Source organism: Ranitomeya variabilis, chromosome 1 (assembly GCF_051348905.1).
Source record: "Ranitomeya variabilis isolate aRanVar5 chromosome 1, aRanVar5.hap1, whole genome shotgun sequence".
In the NCBI taxonomy this organism is placed as follows: domain Eukaryota; kingdom Metazoa; phylum Chordata; class Amphibia; order Anura; family Dendrobatidae; genus Ranitomeya; species Ranitomeya variabilis.
The window spans coordinates 392,050,855-392,064,460 of NC_135232.1; the positions used below are offsets into that span (position 1 = coordinate 392,050,855).

Here is a 13,606-nt window from a genome sequence, read left to right on the forward strand (position 1 = left end):
TTTTATTGCACTTTTTGTTCGGCTGTATGATGATAAAGCATTGTTTTTTGCCTCTTTTTTTATTTATTTTTTTACTGTGCTCACTGAAGGGGTTAACTAGTGGGACAGTTTTATAGAGCGGGTCATTACAGACACGGCGATACCAAATATGTGTACTTTTATTGTTTATGTTTTATATACATAAATAAATGTACTTACTGGAAAAAATATTTGATTCTTTTTTTTATTTGGGGATTTTGTTAAAAAATGTTTTTAGTTTTTATTTATTTTTATTTTTTTCTAGTTTTTTACATTGTCCCATCCTGGGACATCACTGAATGGTGTCAAATCGCTGATCTGATACTCTACAGTGCAGAGTATTATTATTATTATTATTTATTTTTTTATATAGCACTGATTCCATGGTGCTGCACATGAGTATCACATCAGCATCTGAAAGGCAGGGAAGGAGGTGTCTCAGCTCATGCTCTCAGCAGGCGCTCACAATCCACCTTCCCTGCAGGACCCTGAAGAACCCTGCCGCCATCTTGCGGCCATCAAGACGATCAGGACAATGCGATCGCATCGCGCTGTCCTGATGGAAGCGCACAGGGAATAAGTTCACTCTTGATAGTGGCATCAGATAGGTTAATTGCTGCTATTGTGGGCGTTGCTGGGGGAGTGCCAGCTCTCACCCAGAACTGACACCCACACCCGTCCACCGCGATGCTCAGCGTGAGGCCGCGCAATCGGTGCTCCATACCTGTACTGCTGTTTGTGGGAACTCATCTCCCGCACAGCAGTATAGACGCATGTCGGGAAGGGGTTAATAAGGTGGCGTGGCACATAGGATTCTCTGGGAGCATGTCAGTAGGCTGCTCTGCATTATTACCCTGTGAGTACTACCCCCTAAAACCATAAAAGCAGCACTAAATATAACAGACATATACAGTGGGGTAAATAGGTATTTGATTCACTGCCGATTTCAGAAGTTTTACCACCTAAGCAGAATGGAGAGCTCTGTAATTTTTATTGTTGTAGGCACACTTCAACTGTAAGAGACAGAATCTTAAAGAAAAATCAGAAAATCACAATGTATGATTTTTACATAATTAATTTGAATTTTATTGCATGAACTAAGTATTTGATACAATAGAAAAATAGAACTTAGTATTTGATACAAAAACCTTTGTTTGCAAGTGGCGTTTTTGCAGCTTTATTTTTATGCGTTGTTTATGTAAATTTTCAGCTGCATTTTACAGTGCCAGAAATCACATGCACACTGCATATTTTTTGTTACTAATACTATTATCTCTATTTCTCTAAAGTTGCGTCTATTGACCACCGGACACAGTTGATCACTAGCACCTATAGATCCTAATGAATATTACACCATCACCCCACTCTTGATAGTCTTATGCGCCTGTCTTAACTTTTTTTGGACTACTATTACCATGTTCACTTTTTCTGCTACTCCTCCGATTAGACAATGTGTCCTCATAACCAAATTGCCCATATCGTATTAGTGTGTGTATTCCGTACACATTATACCCGGTCACCACTATTTAATCAGTGGAACGCACAGTATAAGTGATTATGTCACTTCCGCTTCCTGCCTACAGCGGTGGAACGCATAAAATATACGGGTGGAACGCATGGCCATATTTATTATGTCATTTCCGCTTCCTGCCCACAGCGGTGGAACGCTAGTAATTAGCCTGACACGCAGCATATTTCCGACTCTCCAGCCAGCCTCATTATGCTGCTCATTACAACAACTGCCCCTATTAGTCTTATATACGGGGACTTTTTGATAGTGCCCCAGACCAGCGGTGGATGCCGCGCTAGCAGCAACACTCCAGGTAAAAATTCACCCCCGTTCTCCTTCACATTGCATTTGTTGTCTTCATCATCTCAGGCCTAATCTGAATTAGTATTCTTAATCCAGGCTGCATTCACCCCCTGCAGATGATATCTATTTGACTGCTATTTAGACTATTGGTAGGTTCTAACAACTCCCACCCTTACCCTCCAACCCACTCAGTTCACCTCTCATGACCACTTACTAATGTTTAGCACTCGATTCTTGTTATAGGCATCTTTACGCCACTACATCTTACAACTACGAAATAATTTTTCATTATACCATATCCCTTAGTACGGTATGTTGTCTTTATCCATATACTTTGACTGTGCCTTGATAGATATTTTCTTCCACACTAGCACCATCTTATTCATATATTTGCTACTACTGAAAATATATTAAAAAAAGTTTGCATATTTTCTTGTATATACTTTGTTTTTCTTTTGTTCTTTTTTTTAATTTTTTCTCCTTACAGTACAATTGATATGTTATATATCTTTGTATATTTCTACAGTAACTGACGAAGGTCTCTTGTTGGGATTGAATAAATTGGGATTGAATAAAATCACTTTTACTTTTCTGCAAAGTTGAGTGCCGGGTTTTGTCTTATAGGTAGTTACGGTTTGGGAACCTACCCGAGCACCCTTTAGTTGCCGTACACACGTTTATTTAACACATTGTCATGCTGGAAGACCCAGCCACAACCCATCTTCAATGCTCTTACTGAAAGCAGGAGGTTGTTGATCAAAATCTTGCCATACCTGACCCCATCCGTCCTCTCTTCAATACAGTGCAGTCGTCCTGTCCTCTTTGCAGAAAAGCACCCCCAAATTATGATGTTTCACCCACCATTCTTCATGGTTGGGACTGTCTTGGAGTTGTACTCATCCTTCTTTTTCCTCCAAACACGACGAGTGGAGTTGATGAGAACTTATGACCTTCACATGACACATGACCTTCTCCCATGCCTCCTCTGGATCATCCAGATGGTTTTTGGCGAACTTCAAATGGGCCTGGACATGTGCTCTTGTGAGCAGGGGAACCTTGCATGCTCTGCAGAATTTTAATCCATGACAGTGTAGTGTGTTAATAACGGTAATGTTTGAGACTGTGCTCCCTGCTCTCTTCAGGTCATTGACCATGTCCTCCCGTGCAATTCAGGGGTGATTCCTGACCTTTCTCAGAATCATTCTTACCCCACGAGGTGAGATCTTGCATGGAGCCCCAGACAGAGGAAGATTGACAGTTATCTTGGGTTTCTTCCATTTTCTAATAATTGTGCCAACAGTTGTTGCCTTCTCACCAAGCTGCTGGCCTATAGTCCTGTAGCCCAACCCAGCCTTGTGCATGTCTACAATTTTATTCCTGGTGTCTTTAGACAGCTTTTTGGTCTTGGCCATGGTGGAGAGGTTGGAGTGTGATTGATTGAGTGCATTGACAGTTGGTTTTTATACAGGTAACAAGTTAAAACAGGTGCAATTAATATAGGTAATGAGTGCAGAGTAGAAGGGCTTCTTAAAGAAAATCTAACTGGTCTGTGAGAGCCAGAATTTTTGTTGATTGGTAGGTGATGTGATCAAATACTTATTTCATGCAATTTAATTATGCAAAAATCATACAATGTGATTTTCTGCATTTTTATTTTAGTATCCTGTCTCTCACAGTTGAAGTGTACCTGTAGGAAGATGCACCAGGCCGGTAATACCTCTCTTGTGTTGGTTCCAGAACTATCGGGGCTGTCACCATTGCTGCTGGGGGGGAAAGCTTTCTGACCCAGGCAGACCTTTTCACTCAACTGTAGGGGGCATGTCAGGGTTAAAAGGGACAGTGCACGGGAAAGCGAGAGACTTGGCAGGAAGACAGAGTGCACAGCAGGAGGTTGATTCACTCTCTGCAGGGCGATACGATTATTTACGCCCACACTGCAGCTCCCCAGCCCGTGCACCCACTGACTGTGAGGGACATATATCTGAGTGCCCACTTACCCCTGTGACTGAGAATCCATCCCACACCGTTTTGCTGACTGTCGCGAGCCCACGACCTAAGTCTTACCAGGTGAATCATACAGAGCTGAGTAGCTTCACCCCCACCTCTGCCACTGAACTGAGTCACACTCCGGCGCTACCTCAGACTATTTCTCAGCACGTCCATTCACAGGACCTCGCCTAGGAGAGCTGGGATATGCCGCTTCCTTCAGGAGACAGTGCATCAACTTTCTTCAGGATCAGGCCAGAGACTTCACGTGCCACTGGCAGCGCCACCGTGGAATTTCAAGCTTCCACAGCCCGGAAACCATCAGACTGATAAGTTTACCTATATAACCTATGAAAATGTCACCGTGGCCCAGCGGGACTCACCCTTAAGGCCAAAAGCATAATACCAAAAAGAAAGAAGAAAGGATCTAGGGTAAAGATAATCCTCAAGGAATCATCAGACCGTGCTATAAGATGACATATATATAAGGAGATCCAAATCAAGAAAAAAAGGGTGGTTTATATTGAAAAAATCCTACAAATTTTATTGCACAAATTACATAGCAGACAATTATACAGGTATAAAGGTGAAAAAAAAGCAGTTAAATATGTGTACAGATGGAAAATAGTAACAATATTAGTCATACACCGAAAAGGGAAACACGTGTCTCACATGGCATAAGCGCATCGGGTACACTAGAATTAAATGTATGTCTTAGTTCACTAGGGTTGATCATTAAACAATTATAAAATATAAAATATAATAATCTGAGCCTACTTTCAAGGCTAAGGTCAGATAGGTCGAAATATTTGGTAAGTATGGCTCTGACCATAAATAGCTAATGCTGGCTGGTTATAGGTGAACGAACCCTTAAATTTCAGTGAACATACAAGCCCCTAGGAGTGAACATTGTGAAAATCAAAAGAGGATATGATGAAATATATCTTGGGACATTGTTGGTACCGTCTGCAGGGCTGCCAGTGAGACACGCAGGAGCCTCGACGTGCCCTTCACCGCCTATGGCTTCGTCAGGATAAGTTTACCTGTTTCATTAACATTTGTTCTTACCCTGTTACAATATTCAGTTTTACTCCCATCATAATCCTTTCTCTCCCTGTGTGGAGTATCCCCTGTAATAAACCCTTTAACTCTTGCTCTGTCTCCTGCTCGTCACTACATCCCACGTCCCTGCAATTCTGCATACCTACGATAAAAATTACAGAACTCTCCATTCTTTGTAGGTGGGAAAACGTGCCAAATTGGCAGTTAATCAAATAATTATTTTCTCCACTGTATCTCTGGCACCATAGTCATCCTGGCTAAGTAATTTTCTGTTTTTGTGTTTTTCCTTTCCTTCTTTCAGGAGCTTTAACTTTTTTTTTTTTTTTTTTCCATCCATGTAGCCGCATGTTTTCATTGCATTAGTTGTAGTTGTGATTGACAACATTCTTTTTCCCATTGGATGCACTAGAAAACAGGGGAAAAAATCCAAGTGCTGTGATATTGCTAAAAAGAGCAATTCAGCAATTTTTTTGGGGGGGTAATGTTTCACGGCACTCGTTGTGCTGTAAAAATCATCTAGCATCTCAGTTGTCCAGGTCTGTACAATCACAGCATTACCAAAATTGTGCATTTTCTTTTGTTTTACTTAAATAGTGAAAAAACATTTAATCAATGGAGCTGTGTGAGGGCTTACAATGCAATTGTTTTGCGCTATATACGTAAAATGATGTTCTTATTTAAAACCCACTCGCAGGTGGGGCTTCACAGGAGGATACAGATAGCCACCATGGGGCCCTTGAGCAGGTCCCTGGCTGCCAGGACAACGTACCACACGCATCAATCGTTCTATGTAAATGATCGTAGCACGCTCTGGCTGCTGCAGTTACCGCAAGATGTGTATCACAGTCTAAATCTAAGAGGGATGCTGCAGGCTCGGCTCCCGAGCCGACTCCATACACGGGGACCTGACATATGATGCATCAGTATGTGATACATCATTAAGGGCTTTAAAAAAACATTTGGGGGAGCATCAGGATTAAATAATGGCAAAAACTGGTTACTTTTGACCAGTCGACAGGTCCTCTTTAGGAACCTGTTACCAAAAAAAAACGCTGTTAATCTGCAGATTTGGGGTTAATCTGCAGGTTAGCAGTGTTATTAATCTGCATGGCGGCCATACTTCACCACACGCTCTGGGGAGAAAATTAACTTTATTCCTCCTAGCAGTGTTCAGATTTCAGTCAAGGGGGCGGCGCCTGTTCGGGTTTAGTCACTGCGGTGGCTGTAACCGTGCAACTGGCCCTGACTGACAGCTGACTCTAATGCACAGCCAGTGTTAGTCAGGGCTGCGGGCACGGTAACAGATGCCGCTCTGTATTCTGAGAATGGCGCCGCCCTCATGACTGAAACCAGAACACTGCCGGGGGGGAATAACGTTAATTTTCTCCCCGCAGCATTCGGCTAGGTGTGGACATCAGGCAGGTTGATAACGCTATTAACCTGCAGATTAACCCCATATCTGAAGGGTAATAGCGTTTTTTTCTGGCGGCAAGTCCTGTTTAACCTATTTTACCTGTGAAAACCACTCAGCCATTTACTGCCTTTTATTCAGTGTGCTGGACCCATTTATGGTTAGTGTCAGTTTTTACAATTCTTACTGCATCTATTTTTTATGTATGAAAAAATGAAACCTTTTCTTCACATACCCATTAATCAGTAAAATATGGACAACACACAAATGACATCCATGTGCTGTGTTTTTGGGGGAGTCCATTGGTTTGCATTGGTGAGTTTGATTCATAATAGTGTTATATGCAAACTATTACTATACAAGAGAACCTTTTGGGTATCAGGGTTGTCGATTTGATGTTTTATTTTTTTCTGGACAACTTATCCAAAAACCATAGACATACATTTTTTACAAGCAAATAGAAAAACCATAATGCATCACGAAGAATAGAAGTAACAGTTGTCCATAGCTCAGAATGCTGATATGACGCCTTTGCCCTAAACCGAAAAATGCTGACAACTACAAGCAGAATGCCCTGTACAAGCTCATCAAAATTGCAGACATTGATTTTATTTTTGTGGACAGTGGAACAAAGTGTTATATTTTCCTGGTTAGCTCTGGAATTTACAGACAGTTAGTAACCCTGGTGAGAATAGGTTTGCGAACTTGTAAACTATGAAATCCAGGTAGGAAACACTAAAAATACTCATATCAGTTAGAATAAGGAAGCCAGCCTTACCCCATTGGCAGCGGCCATCTGTACAATGATCTCAGTGGCTGTCTTGCTGAAGTACCTGCCATCACTGCCCACTACCATAGTACATCCCTGGCGATCCCGCAGATCTATAGAAGACAGTACACTCTGGATAAAGTTTTGCAGATAGTTCTTCTTGCTTTCAAAGACAGCAGTCGGCTTCCTAAATCCATTGCTCCCAGGTTTCTGATCATCATAGGGAACAGTCTGAACTGTTACAACTGGGATGGGGTTCACCTCCATGCTCTCCTAGCTTCCAATGTTCCCTGAAACCTTCCTTACACTTTAGATGAGGAAAACAAGCAGAAAGTCAGGATAAAAGGGAATCCCAAGAGAAGGGGGCGATGGACTCCTCCCTGGCTGAGATTCCACTGCAGTAACTTATTTCCTCTGAACTCCTGATAGTCCTGGAAATCTCAGTCTTCAAGGCTGTCAAATGCTTCCTCCTGTCAATGACTACTCCTGCATGGGAGAGCTGGAAATGTGGTGGTGTATGGAATTCGCTCTCCCTGAGCACTACTGGAACCAGTACAGTTACTGGCTTATCCCACAGGTCACTCTCCCTCCCTCTCATGACTCATGTGTCTGTACAATGCATAACAAATGCAAGTCTTTGAACAAGGACAGGGGGTTGCCAAAAAAACTGGCAGGACTAAACTTTGCAATCAACAGAAGCCTCCACCAAAAATAGACCAGTGTAAAAAAAAAAAAAGAACTGAGAATTGTTGTCCCCTGGCTGTGTAACTGGATGCTGTTTTGTGTGTTCTAACATTTGTTCAAAGGGATCAAGTCCTGTCACATTGCATACAGCAGAGCGTTGGACGTACGAGTTCAACAGCGTAAAGTGAAATCTCTGCTTTACAAAGTGGTAGAAAGGTTCTACAGCAGCGGATCATTAATGTTCTCAGGATATCATCAAAGTTTGTCATTTCAAGACAAGCTGGAGTGATTTCTGCAAAATTTACTAAAAAGCCAATAAGGGATTACACATTTTGAACTGGTGGGCAGAACACTGTTAGGCTTCTTTTACACTTGCCGTGTTTTTTGTGGCCCATTTTTGCAGGCTGTATTGCCGTAATTTTCATGGTCTGCCGCAAAAACGGGCCACAAAAATCTTGCGGATCGCTGTTTTTCAGGTTTCGAATAGTAGGGAAAAAGTAGGGACCAAAAAAACTGCGTTCCGCAAATATGGTCTTCACGGTGCACTGCAAAAACGAGCTTCCGTAAGCTGTGAAAAATATCGAGCAGGCTCAATATTTTTTCACGGCCGTAAATACAGCCCTCATGGCCATGCGGCATACGGCGCTCCGACAAATTTTTGCAGCCCGTTTTTGCAGCCCCATAGAAATCTATTGGGGCCGCAAAAACGAGCCGCAAAAACACGGCAAGTGTAAAAGAAGCCAGGAGTACACATAGATTTGTGCCAAGATTTGCACCAATATTAATTTGTTTTCTTAGTAAATGTAGGTTTGACTTTGTCTCCTTAGAGACCATGTCAACTTTTCTCATCACTTTCTAAAGTTGACTAGAGGAGCCTCAAATTTTACTGCAGAATGCAAATCATTCACACTTGATAATTTATTGGCACAGTTTACACACTCACTGTAAACAGCTTTGTAAGTAGGGACCATTATTTTATTATACATTTTTTATACAATTAGCTTACTCTAAGGCCGGCCTCACACTCAGCGTATAAAAATACGGTCCGTTTATTACGACCGTAATACGCAGAAATGTTCCCAAAATAGTGATCCGTATGTCCTCCGTAGGCAGGGTGTGGCAGCGTATTTTGCGCATGGCATCCTCCGTATGTAGTCTGTATGGCATCCGTACTGCGATATTTTCTCGTAGGCTTGCAAAACCGACATCTAATGGATTTATGTGCTCAAATGTTTGTTAAAACATATATACAGTATGTATATATATATATATATATATATATATATATATATATATGTCATTGAGACACACACACATATATATATATATATACTGTATTTATATTTAATTCAGCGCGAGATATGTGAAAAGCCGGTAATTCAATTGCCGGCTTTTCATTTCTCCTTCACAAACCCGACATATGAGACATGGTTTACATACAGTAAACCATCTCATATCCCTTTTTTTTTGCATATTCCACACTACTAATGTTAGTAGTGTGTATGTGCAAAATTTGGGCACTGTAGCTTGTAAAATAAAGGGTTAAATTGCGTAAAAAATTGGCGTGGGCTCCCGAGCAATTTTCTCCGCCAGAGTGGTAAAGCCAGTGACTGAGGGCAGATATTAATAGCCCAGAGAGGGTCCATGGTTATAGGACCCCCCCAGCTAAAAACATCTGCCCCCAACCACCCCAGAAAAGGCACATCTGGAAGATGCGCCTATTCTGGCACTTGGCCTCTCTCTTCCCACTCCTGTGTAGCTGTGGGATATGGGGTAATGAAGGGTTAATGTCACCTTGCTATTGTAAGGTGACATTAAGCCAGATTAATAATGGAGAGGCATCAATTATGACACCTATCCATTATTAATCCAATAGTACGAAGTGGTTAATAAAACCCACGCACATTTTTTTAAAGTACTTTAATGAAATAAAGACACAGGGTGTTGTAATATTTTATTATACTGGTAATCCACCTGATGACCCTCGTCCTGTAACAAAGGAAAAATAAAAACTCAACAATATCTCATACCTTCCGTCGCTCAGGTCAAGTCCCACGAAGTAAATCCATCTGAAGGGGTTAAATCATTTTACAGCCAGGAGCTGTGCTAAAGCAGTGCTCGTGGCTGTAAAACCCCCAGGAATGAATGGATTGCAGGGGAATGACCTGTAGTTACCTTGAGTTGCGGTGAGGCGCCCTCTGCTGGATGTCCTCATGAACTGGAGCCTGGTAAAAGTTCCCACGCTCGAGTTCATATGAGGACATCCAGCAGAGGGCGCCTCACCGTGACTCAAGGTAACTACAGGTCACCCTGCTTTCCATTCAGTCCCCGGGGGTTTTACAGCCACGAGCACTGCTTTAGCAGAGCTCCTGGCTGTAAAATGATTTAACCCCTTCAGATGGATTTACTTCGTGGGACTTGCCTGAGCGACTGAAGGTATGAGATATTGTTGTTTTTTTATTTTTCCTTTGTTACAGAACGAGGGTCTTCAGGTGGATTACCAGTATAAAATATTACAACAACCTGTGTCTTTATTTCATTAAAATACTTGTAAATAATGTGTGTGTGTTTTATTAACCATTTCGTACTATTGGATTAATAATGGATAGGTGTCATAATTGACGCCTCTCCATTATTAATCTGGCTTAATGTCACCTTACAATAGCAAGGTGACATTAACCCTTCATTACCCCATATCCCAACGCTACACGGGAATGGGAAGAGAGAGGCCAAGTGCCAGAATAGGCGCATCTTCCAGATGTGCCTTTTCTGGGGTGGCTGGGGGCAGATGTTTGTAGCCAGGGGGAGCCAATAACCATGGACCCTCTCTAGGCTATTAATATCTGCCCTCAGTCACTGGCTTTACCACTCTGGCGGAGAAAATTGCGCGGGAGCCCACGCCAATTTTTTCCGCAATTTAACCCTTTATTTTACAAGCTACAGCGCCCAAATTTTGCACATACACACTACTAACATTAGTAGTGTGGAATATGCAAATAAAAGGGGATATGAGATGGTTTACTGTATGTAAACCATGTCTCATATCATGTCGGGTTTGTGAAGGAGAAATGAAAAGCCGGCAATTGAATTACTGGCTTTTCTCTATAACACCGGTGCGTATTTCTCGCAAGTCACACTGCTGGTCCGTGTGTAGTCCATATTTTTCTCGCCCCCATAGACTTTCATTGGCGATTTTTTTGCGCAATACGATGACAAACGCAGCATGCTGCGATTTTGTACTGCTGTAGAAGACCGTATAATACGGATCAGTAAAATACGGCTGATAGGAGCTGGGCCATAGAGAATCATTGGGCCGTGTGTTATGCGTATTTTACGGGTGTATTTTTTGCACTCATACGTCCGTAAAACTCGCCAGTGTGACACCGGCCTTAGTTTGTGTTTATGAAATCTGTAGAGGCCAGTGTGCAAATTGAAAGACTTATTTTTTTCTGAATACAGATTGTGATACGAAATGTAGGTTATGTCCATGATAAGTATTTGTTGAGTTTTAGTTGTAGCAGATTTTGACATGTTGTGCATTATAAAAACACACTGCAGGTTAATTTATGCTGCATAAATAAAAAGCACAGGGGGCTTCAGATTTCTATAAATCTCATCCACTTTACTGGAACTGTTAGATGCTTCATTAACATTTTTGGTAATTTTCTAATGGTACATTATGTTTAACCCCTTTCTGCCAGCTGACGGAATAGTATGTCAGCTGGCAGATCCCCTGCTTTGAGGTGGGCTCCGGCGGTGAGCCCACCTCAAAGCCCCGACATGTCAGCTGTTTTGTACAGCTGACATGTGCGCGCAATGAGCGGGAGCGGAATCGCGATCCGCCCGTGCCCATTAACTAGTTAAATGCCGCGTTCAAAGCAACCATGCATTTCTGCTACATAGAGGTGATCTGTGATTCACCTCTATGTAGTAGAGCCGTTAGTGTAGTGCATGCTTCTAGCCTCCTATGGAGGCTATTAAAGCATGCCAAAATTTAAAAAAAAAGTGTTTAAAAATCTAAAAAAATATATAACAGTTGAAATCACCTCTGCACCAAAATGGTGTAATTGAAAACGCCAGCTGGGCACGCAAACAATAAGCCCTCACCCGACCCCGGATCATGAAAAATGCAGACGCTACGGGTATCGGGAAATGGTGCAATTTTTTTTTTTTTTAAGTAAGCTTTGGAATTTTTTTTTACCACTTAGATAAAAGAGAACCTATACATGTTTGGTGTCTATGAACTCGTAATGACCTGGAGAATCATAAAGGAAGGTTAGTTTTAGCATTTGGTGAACCTAGCAAAAAAGCCAAACAAAAAACAAGTGTGAGATTGCACTTTTTTTTGCAATTTCATTGCACTTGGAATTTTTTTCCTGTTTTCTGTTACATGGCATGGTAAAACCAATGGTATCGTTCAAAACTACATCTCGTCCCGCAAAAAATAAGCCATCACATGACCATATTGACAAATTGAAAAATAAAAAAGTTATGGCTCTGGGAAGGAGGGGAGCGAAAAACGAAAACAAAAAAACGAAAAAAGCTCCGGGGGTGAAGGGGTTAATAATGGTGGTATTATCACTATTGTATGTACTAATAATTTGTTGCTATGGCATGATGGCATTATTTATCCCTTACTTACTATAGTATTCATGATTACCGTTTATTGACCTTAGCATATTAGTGACTTTTGTCAAAGGGGTTGTGCATATTTAGGGATTTTTTAAAAAAATTTTAAGTGCATGAATTTTAGCTAAAATATTTTTTTTAAATTGGGTTTCATCGAACATATTGCCTTCTATAGCCTCTGTTTCGGTCTGCCTACTAGCAGCTGCAAAATGGGCTAACCGAGAATCTGTCAGGAAGCTCATTCTGAAAATCGATGGGAGTGTTTCTGAGTCTTTTATGTTTTGGTTCTTTTTTTACCTCCTGTCAACTGATTTTTGGCCACAGACCACATCAAAGTTGAATGTGTGGGGCAAACAAGGAACCTGTAAAAGCTAAACGATGCAAAAGTTTTAGACCGACCAAATTGAAATAAAAGATTTTTAGGCCAAAATACGTGATTTAAGGCCAATATACAAGGGGGGGTCCTTCTTTTTTGCAGTTGCTTTGCCGCCGGCATCTTTTATTATTTTAACTGTATATATGAATTAGTGAGTGAAAGTTTGGTAGTCACCTGAAGAATGGTCAGGTCAATTCGTTAAACTGCTTAACGTAAAGGAAAGAGGAATGTTTTGGATCCCGGGCAGTGTTGTTGATAAAGGTTCATCTAGGCAATAAGTATATATAAAAAATATATATATGGTAAATATACACTCACCGGCCACTTTATTAGGTACACCTGTCCAACTTCTTGTTAACACTTAATTTCTAATCAGCCAATCACATGGCGGCAACTCAGTGCATTTAGGCATGTAGACATGGTCAAGACAATCTCCTGCAGTTCAAACCGAGCATCAGTATGGGGAAGAAAGGTGATTTGAGTGCCTTTGAACGTGGCATAGTTGTTGGTGCCAGAAGGGCTGGTCTGAGTATTTCAGAAACTGCTGATCTACTGGGATTTTCACGCACAACCATCTCTAGGGTTTACAGAGAATGGTCCGAAAAAGAAAAAAAATCCAGTGAGCGGCAGTTCTGTAGGCGGAAATGCCTTGTTGATGCCAGAGGTCAGAGGAGAATGGGCAGACTGGTTCGAGCTGATAGAAAGGCAACAGTGACTCAAATCGCCACCCGTTACAACCAAGGTAGGCCTAAGAGCATCTCTGAACGCACAGTGCGTCGAACTTTGAGGCAGATGGGCTACAGCAGCAGAAGACCACACCGGGTACCACTCCTTTCAGCTAAGAACAGGAAACTGAGG

General features: G+C 41.7%; 1 protein-coding gene across 1 annotated transcript in view; it reads right to left on the reverse strand.

Annotated features, from left to right (window-relative positions):
- The window catches only part of PGM5 (phosphoglucomutase 5), a 321,381-nt gene extending 313,780 nt beyond the window's left edge, over window positions 1-7,601 (reverse strand). The window contains exon 1 of the mRNA XM_077249087.1: window positions 7,069-7,601. Coding sequence (XP_077105202.1) covers window positions 7,069-7,326 — 258 coding nt within the window. The 5' untranslated portion in view covers window positions 7,327-7,601. The remainder of the gene's footprint in view (window positions 1-7,068) is intronic.
- Window positions 7,602-13,606: the final 6,005 nt, after the last annotated feature.